At 49.9% G+C, this 8813-nt stretch overlaps 1 protein-coding gene across 2 annotated transcripts; it reads right to left on the bottom strand.

Annotated features, from left to right (window-relative positions):
- Nucleotides 1-1690: 1690 nt before the first annotated feature.
- Nucleotides 1691-7853, bottom strand: ODF1 (outer dense fiber of sperm tails 1). Of its 2 annotated transcripts, none has more exons than XM_052788701.1 (2): nucleotides 4307-4554; nucleotides 1691-2086 (listed from the first exon to the last, which is right to left on the bottom strand). In XM_052788701.1, the coding sequence occupies exons 1-2, from the start codon at nucleotides 4552-4554 to the stop codon at nucleotides 1774-1776; spliced, it is 561 nt and encodes a 186-aa protein (XP_052644661.1). In that variant the 3' UTR covers nucleotides 1691-1773. The 2 variants fall into 2 exon arrangements, 1 of the variants encoding a protein (XP_052644661.1); XR_008235441.1 differs by lacking the exon at nucleotides 4307-4554 and adding an exon at nucleotides 7269-7853 and having other exon boundaries at nucleotides 1972-2086.
- Between the last annotated feature and the right edge of the window lie 960 nt (nucleotides 7854-8813).

Here is an 8813-nt window from a genome sequence, read left to right as displayed (position 1 = left end):
TTCAGTTTTATTACTCGGTGGGTTGCTTCGTAAGAAGATGGTCTTCTCTGGGGGTCTGTAGCACGCCCAGTCCCCATCCCTGCCACCTGCTCTCACAGGAGGCTCCCTTGCAGCCTCCTGGTTGAGGTATGGCTTATTAATGTCCTTAACAACATCAGTAGAATCAGGCTACCTGTGCGTAGGCGGCCTTTCAATTTATAAAGACGGCTTATAAGATGGAGAGACACTTTTTACCAAGGCTTGTAGTGACACGACAAGGGGGTTTAAACTGAAAGAGGGTAGACTGAGATTAGATGTAAGGAACAAGTTCTTTGCTGTGAGGGTGGTGAGGCACTGGAACAGGTTGCCCAGAGAAGTTGTGGCTGCCCCCTCCCTGGAAGTGTTCAAGGCCAGGTTGGATGGGGCTTTGAGCAACCTGGTCTGGTGGAAGGTGTCCCTGCCCATGGCAGGGGGGGTTGGAACTAGAGGATCTAATTTAAGGTCCCTTCCAAACCAAACCATTCTACAATTCTATGATTGTATGATTTCTCAGCCAGGCTAATGGCAGGGGACAACACCCCACTCTGAGGGGTTTCAAGCGGGTAGCACACCTGCATGGTGCCGGCCCACAGGCTGCCCACCCTCCCCCCTGACAGGTTAGTTAATGTCAGAGGTTTGTTTCTGCACCAGCACAACCTAAAGCGTTAGGTTCCCCTCCAGGAAAATCTGCCTTGGGAGAGTGCACCACAAAAAGTGGTGGCAACATTCCTCCCCCCGGCCCCAGGGGCTCATGAAGCCTGAACCAGGTGGTGCTCACTGGAGATACAGCTTGCCCAGCCGGCTCGCAAATGCAGGCATCAGGTATATTGTTTTGTTACGTGCCTTTCTGCAGTGAAAGCTAATGCTGCTTCCCGCACCAGTGTGTGCCTGAGTGCCGAGGCCAGGGCAGCAAATGCAATCCCCTTTGCAAGGCTGTCTTGGTGTCACCCCCATCCCGCTGATCCTGCTGGTCCCTGTGCTCAGGGACAGCGAAGGCTGTGGCTATGTGAGGTCCCACTTTGGACCTTAAATTTTTCGTTAATATTACCTTGAAGAAAATATATTGACAATTCTTCCCCTCTTCCAACATGAGAGATGTTTTCTTATTAATTTGGAGCTACCAATTCCTACAGCAGGAAATGCTTTAGTCATCCCCTCCTCAGCTGGTAAGCACTCTGCCCTAGTCCCAACGTCTTGTAATGATAAGCTCTCTGTCCTTCAACCATGGCTCTTCCTGGCCAGGCAGCCTCTGCAAGAACCAAACGAAGGGGACAAACGGCACAGCTTGTATTTTCGGGAAAAGGCTCCTCCCTCTGAGGTGTTTATTATCAAGGTTTTCTTCCTAGAAATATCCTACAGCTCAAATGGAAGTGGTGGGATTGAGAGAAGTGTCCTTACAGAAATGTGACTGATCATAAATGGTGCCTTTCAGCCTTTAAAATCCATGAGATTGTACGCAATAGCAATACCAGCCCTGAACCACACTACCTCCAGCCGTGCCTTTGGTACCCAGCGAGTGACCACAGCCAAGTATGCCCCAAACCATCTTTGCATTTTCCTGCTGGTACCCCCCTTTTTGCCCACCAAACTCCTTCAAAATGAAGCTCGCACACATCTGCTTGCAGTCCTGTCTTTTATTTCGGAGGAGGCCCGAGGACCTGCTTGCGCCCAGTTAGTGGGACAGACCTAAAGCCGATGGGGAGGAGGGCTGCGGCAGAGGAACGACTGCGCCAGGGTGCAGCTCCCTGCTGCGGCTCAGCGGCTCAGGACACAAGGGTGGCTCTTGCGTGCCATTTCAATCTTCACGACGCTATTGGGTCCCAGTGAGTAGGTCACCTCGTCCTCGCTCACCCCCAGCGGCAGGCTGATTTCCTTCGTGATGTTTCTGTAGTTATACTCCTTCCCTGTTGCGGTGGTGTGCTCCTCCTCGTGCTCCGCTAACACCTTCACCTTCCTGTCTTTCACTGTTATGGTAACTTCCTTGGGGTCAAAACCCTTCAGGTCTATCAAAGACAAAACCTTGTGATCATGGGAAGAGTTCAACATCCTGTTAAGTCTTCTTTGCATGCTGGAATAAGAACAAAAGGACAGCCTTTCAGTCCAGCTCACAGAGGAATGGGTAGACCACCTTAAGGACAAGAGAAGTAAATAGGAAACTATTGGATCTATCCTCATGCTGACGCACAGCACTTGGGTTGGTGTCTGCACCATCAGGAGCTCCCACCTGCACACCACAGCAGTCAGGAGTATTTCAGTGTCCCTTCTTGGGAATGGGGCAATTGTGGAGCTGAAAAGTCCTTTCACCTAAATACAGAGAAGCCAGCACTCTTCTCTCACATGTACATATGCCCACAAAGCCATGTGTGTTCATCTTATGCCTTGTCCTACATTTTAAATGAATAGTTACAATAGATCACATTTCCCAGTTAGGAGTTTTGTTTAAAGCAATCAGTGGATGGGAGACACATCTGGCAAAAAAACCCCAAATGCTCCTGCAGAGCTGGACTGGAGGCTCACTGAGCCATTAAAATGATTTCTAATAATGTCAAACAGCGACTCTGCTCAACCGGAAGGCTGGGTCTTATTCAAACCATTTGTAAAGCAGACAATGGAAGGGTCACCTAAGTTATAACAGCTAAATTGGTCACAAGGCACCAAATTAAAAAGATAATGGGTGTGATGGAAGAGGAAATAAGGCAAACAATGAGGGAACCGGCATGACCACTAAGGTGAGAAATCCCTAACGAGTGGTTCGTTAGCAAGGTACACCCATTTCAGCAATCCTACTTAAAGCTTGCAATGATTCAACCTAGTGTGGTGATTTTGGGGTGTACTTTTTGTGTGAGCTGGTTCTGTCACCTGCCCCTTTGGCCTTTTTTTTATATTGCTGGTCAGAGGAGAATGAATGTGCTGAGAAGAGTTGGTCCTTCCCAGTATTTTTTGTGGGAAGTGGATGGCTGAATTCCCCAGCGCAATGGGCTGAAATCCTGCTGTGAGGTGGTTTCAGTATGGACTTGTGTTCACACCAGCAAGTTGTCCCAGGCGTGGCAGGGCTGGGGAGCCTGGCACTCAGGGAGAGCATGCCCCGGCATCCCACAGCCCATCCTGAGACATCCCCCCACCCAGCTTCCATTCAGAGTGAATTTCCATTCCTTCACTGGGATTTTGGTGTGCAGTGATTCTGCAAGGGGATGCTGAGTCTGCCTAGCTCTGATATCCAATGCACTGATGAAAGTCTGGACACAGACACCAGTCCTGTAACACCTGGGATCTGAAATCTGCTGCTCGACAGCCCTGTGTGAGCTGCAGCTACTGGATGAGTTTAAAGTAACCTCACAGCAACTTTTGGTTTTGCTGAAGTCGGTGTAAAACTAACCCAGGGGTCAGGCTTTTTTCCTTTTTCCTCTAACTTTATTGCACCCAGTAGATGACTCACATGGCAGGCTGTGGGATGATACTTGCTGCTCTACGGATAATGAAAATGTCATGTTTTTAATTGCCAAGATGAAGGTGTCACCATCACCAGGTGCAACACGAGGGAACTCAAACAGAAGCTTGAGTTTGGGGAGAAAATACTAATGCCACAAATGCAGCAAGAGATTCCCACCGCTGCTGATGACCAAAGGACTTCTTAGCCCTCAGGGTCTCTCAATGTTTGGTTGTGCCTTAACGCAAATAGTAAGGTTTTATCATTCAACTACTCCCTTCCTGTAGGGCTGCCTTTGGGTTTTGTCTCTTCTAGAGTCAATCTTGAACTCCATTAACAAAATAAAATCATTACACCAGTGGTAAAAGTGGAGATGTAGAAACCCTGGCACTTATTCCTCCTACTGTACAAGGTGGGAAAATATGGCTACATGTCTGTGATGTTTCAGTGCGACACCCCACCACATACAGGCACATTTTGGCTACTGATGAAGATAATTATGTGTTTACCAGGCTTAAACTGAATTTACGTTGAAGATGGACTTTTTGTTCCGCAGCTGAGCACCTTTGGATCTAGTTGCGTACTTTACTTTAGATGCAGTTTGCAAGATGGTTAATGTCACAATGCCATGGTCCAAACCCTTTCCAGTGCAGGTGCTGCCTACATGGCTCCTCTCGGGCTGCGTGGCCGCAGAAGCCGTGCCTTCCCGTTCCCCTTTCAACTAATTTATCTGAAAACAGCTATTTCTCTTCTGTCCTGCCTATCTGTTTCCACCTTTGTTCCTGATACCGATGCCAAACCTCCCTTCATCCTGCCTTAAAGGGTGCCAATGCCTGTGGAAAGCAGGCGAATATCTGTCACCTGTCCAGTTCTCGCTCCACGTCCAGCCTCGCGGTGAGGGCCGTTCTCTCCCCGGGGCGGGGGTCGGGCTGGCACAGGCAGCAGCAGGGGCGCAGGGACGGGCCGCGCAGGCAGGACGCAGGCAGCTCCTGGCAGAGCTGCCGCAGGTGCAGGTCCAGAAGCCTCATCTGCCTCCGCATCTCTCTCTTCACCTGCCTCAAGTCCTGCTCGACGTCTTCCAAAAGGCGATCGTGCAACGACGTCATCATGCTGCAAAGCGCGTCGGGGCGCAAGTGCGGCCGCGATAGCCTGCGCTTGCGGCGGGGGAAAAATTGCCTTGAGTTTCGTCTGGAGGTGAGTGCGTATGTCAGCAGAGCTGCAGGTGCTCTTGCAGCCTTCCAGTGGGCACCTTATGACATCACGGGTCCGCTGACTGGTCACAGCTCCACAGTCGCCATGGGAAGCGCAGCCCAGGTCCGTGCACAACCGCATCCCCCCGCTGCCGCTCTCGCCCATGGACCAGGGGGCTTGTGCCATGGCCAGGCAGCGGAGCCGTCAGGAGGGTGACTTGGGTGCGGTTTCATGCACAGTGTTGCTTCAGCACGGCTGCCCACGCTATCCCCCTCTCTCCTGCCCTGGCACACCAGTGCAGAGAGAATGCAAGCCGCCCTTCTCCACTCCCAGGTTGGCATCCCCATGGATAAAGCCCAGGTCCCCACTCAAGTTTTTAAGCTTGGTCTCCTCTTGAAGCTTGTGGGTATTCCCATTCCCAGGTCCTGACCACCACCGCCTTGGGAGAAGAGAAATGTGCACCCAGCAGCGAGCAGGCTGCTGCCAACCTGCTGCAAAACCACGGCTCCTGCAGCCTTCCCACCCTCGCTGCTTTTGCTGCTGTTTACCACAGCCTTAAAGAAAAGGTGTAAATTAAGGAGACCTGCAATGCTCTTTACGTTTTTCCTCTTTTTGCAAGTGTTTTGCACAAGGTGTTGGATGTGTGATGCCTACATACATTTTTCGCTGACACCCGGCATGGCCTGCCGTGGCATTTCGTCAAAGGCGACCAGGAGCCTTGGCCTGAATCCGCATCAGGATGCTCTGCGGGGTGCTGGCACCCCCAGGAGCACCAGCAGCTCCCCCAGTGAGTGCCAGGGAAAGGCGAGGTGCTCATGGCAACTCCTGCACAGCTTCTCCCTGGCAGAGCACCCTGCCTCCCCATCCTGCTGGCTCTCCTCTCCTGGGGTTTTCTCCAGTGGCCACAAGTTTCAGATGTGACTTCAAACCTGCTGCTCCATCAGGAACTTCTCTCTCTGCCTGTTGGCTCTCTGCCTCTTTTTTTTTAATGGGAAAGAAACAGCAAATGATTAAAAATGTCCAGAAATGGGAGTTTCTCTTTACGTCCCTTACTAACAGCTGCAGTTAAGGTACTTCTGGGAACACTTTGAGAACATGGACCTTCAAAAATATTTATGTCCCTGCTCTCACACCATATTAAGCAAACAAGGTGCTAAGAAAAGCAGACTCAGGTCTTTGCTTCCCGCCCTTACAGATGTTACTCCACAACTTTCACCTGCCCATGCATCAGAACAAGGTGCTGCCTTGGCAAGAGTGGGTGACATGAGGATTTTGGTCGATGGAAGACAGCAAAAAGGATGCTGCATCCCACAATTATTTTACAGAGAAGGACTGTCATGGTTTAACCCCAGCCGGCAACTAAGTACCACGCAGCTGCTCACTCACTTCCCCCCCCACTCAGTGGGATGGGGGACAGAATCAGGGAACAAAAAGAAAGAAGTAATATTTGTGGGTTCAGATGAGAACAGTTTAATAAGACTTCTTGCTGGCTGGGCATGAGAAGCTGAAAAACCCTTGACTTAGTCTAAACACTACTTAGCAACAACTGAAAACATCAGTGTGTTATCAACATTCCTCTCACACTGAATCCAAGACATAACACTATACCAGCTACTAGAAAGGAAATTAACTCTAGCCCAGCCAAAACCAGGACAAGGACACAGGGCACATGCGCTGCATGCACACAGGGCACTGCTGCAAGCACTTATCTGAGCTGACAGTTTTACCTTTGCAGATCCCGTGTGTGCTGGGATCTGTTGCCTGCTCACTCAGTGAGCTTGGGCAGGAGCACCTGAGTCATCAGCTCCTGCCTTGGGGACTTCTGAAGCCATTGTGTCCTGTCAGGCTGTTGCATCTGTTTTTCTTGAGAATGACCCGCACGGGTTTCAGTATCAGCAGTGCTTGCGGCATGGATGGATTTGCCTGGCTCTCTGAAAAGTCCCTGTGGTGTACTTTAATTACAAGCAGCATTGACACCAAAACCTCCTGGATCTAATACTGCCAGAAAAACTAAGACAAGACTACAGGAGTGGGGAGTGCTTCATATTTTGGGGAAATCTGGTCTTTAAGGGCTTGCAGTGGATTGAGTATCAGTGCAAATGCATCGTCCCTGTGTATTTAAGAGAGTAGGAGAAGACTCCTTGGGAGCCTGGGAGCTGCTCTACCCTGCTGGCACCTTCCCGCAGAGGAAGCACCTTCCACAATTATTAGCTGTATCCGAAAGCCCAAGTAGCCCCAGGCAAGAAAATATCCCCCGCAGCCTCCAAGGAGGCAAAGCTGAGCTGGTCCCGGGGACTGCTCCTGCGGGGCTGCCTGCTGACCGCCTGGAGGGAGCCAGACCTGCCGGCGGCCGAGCGAGGAGTGTGAAAGGGGGACCCCGAGAACCACAAAGGGGAGCGGGTCACATCTCAGTTTGCACAAAAATACATGAGGCTTCCTGTTGGACACCCCTTACATTCAAACATTGGTGCATCATGTGCAAGAATAAATTAAAACATTCAAGTAACTTTATATACCTAATTACATTTACACATCCCAGCAATGAAAAACCTTTGTTAAAAGTCAAATGCTTAATACATACTTACAAAGCAAAACTTCTTAACAACCCCCAATTCCCAGCAATGATATTCACCATCAGCTTCCGTCCCATCATCTCCGATAAGAGCTGTAGTCCAAGACATGAACTATATTCCCTCAGACTGGCCTGTGACACAAAAGCTAATCCCAACCTTGGCAGCACCAACACCCACGTCTCTCAGGCATCTGCAAACTGGTGAGCTGGATGATGTGTTATTTCCCCAAGGTGAAATATGAGTTTGGCTTTTCAATAAATCAAGAGCCAGCTTATTTTACACTGAATGGCAGTTTCATCCAAAAAAAAAAAAATTGCTTTATGCCTTATTATTCATAAAAGGCATCACTTTTTCTGTCTGAAGACAAATCTTTTATTTAAAAGCTGAATTCAAAGGCTGCCAATGTGTGAAGGGTCCCTCCTGTATGAAGTCTGTATACCTTTCTGACAGCAGTATTTTGTCTTTAAAACTCTGACACTCTCTAGTCTCTTTGGCTCCATATGAAAGAGTCTTTCAGGAGGTCTCTCGCACATGGTAGGAGCCTGAATCCTTTATTTCACAGAGGAAGTTTTGTTTGCCAAGTCCCATCTGAAGAGACGAGATCTGGAGCACACCACTTGAACCGAGCATCGAGCTAAACCTTCCTGTCAGAGCCCTGGGTGTACGGACCACAGGAGCCGTTACGGAGGAAAGATGCCGAACACAAGGATGTGTGTCAAACTAAAATTTCTGCAGGAAAAGCAACAGCTTGAAAATGACTTGAAGTTAAACCTCCCTGGTGCATGAAATCAGGGGCTTTGGGGATTCACCACGTGCCCCGCAAGAGAGCGGGGAGGCTCTGCAGGCAGGGGTGCCTGTGGGGTGCTGCCTCCTTTGGGATACATCTTTATGCCAGGGGATGTGAGCTTTTCCCCGCAGGCATGCTCGCCCAGGGAGTTTGTTCCCAGACCTGGAGAGCATCAGCATGGCCCGTGACCCTGAGCACCAAGCAGAGGGACCTGCATGCAGAATAAACTCGGAGGGTACCACCACAAATCCTACGTAGGATAAGCAGGTGTCTGTGGACACAAATCAGCCAAGCAGAGATTTGCTGAGCTGATGCTCTCCTCCTCTGCCCCTTTCCCATCCCACCACCACAGGCCGAAGTGCAGTGGGCAGCACTGCTCCTGGCGTGCAGCGGCCCTGCTTCGGGAACAGCGCGTGCTTTTCCTTGTCTCACCGTGTTCCAAAACCTCCTGGGAAATCCAGCAGTAGGATGAAATGCTGTGTCGGCGAGTGCCCTCTGTGGAATCAATTAACCCAGGGGTAGCAACATGGGCTTACAAAGGCTTCCTGAAACACCTGTGTGTGGAGCTGCTCATCCCAAAGGGCACTGTCACACAGACTGCATATCTTCACTTGTATTTTCAATCAGTGTTTAAAAATCATAAAAGCCTATCTGCAGGCAGGACATTTTTTTAATGTTCTGAAATCTGGGCTGTAGTTTTTAAACCAAAAGGAAATCTACAGCTCTGAAAGTAATTTGTAGCCTTGTTTCCCTTTACTGCAGCAGCTAAGCAAGAATTGTATGCTGGCAGTGTGCTTTTTTCATGCCTCTATTGCTG

This window comes from Harpia harpyja, chromosome 5, assembly GCF_026419915.1.
Source record: "Harpia harpyja isolate bHarHar1 chromosome 5, bHarHar1 primary haplotype, whole genome shotgun sequence".
Lineage (NCBI taxonomy): Eukaryota > Metazoa > Chordata > Aves > Accipitriformes > Accipitridae > Harpia > Harpia harpyja.
The sequence above is the reverse complement of the archived record's forward strand: the minus strand, read 5'-3'. Positions and strand labels throughout refer to the sequence as shown.

Excerpts from the sequence above, each read along its gene's own strand:
- ODF1 (XM_052788701.1), bottom strand. The coding sequence starts at position 4,554 with ATGATGACGTCGTTGCACGATCGCCTTTTGGAAGACGTCGAGCAGGAC. Across the intron at positions 2,087-4,306 it reads GTGGAGCGAGAACTGGACAG|CATGCAAAGAAGACTTAACA; the intron begins GTGACAGATATT and ends TTCTTATTCCAG.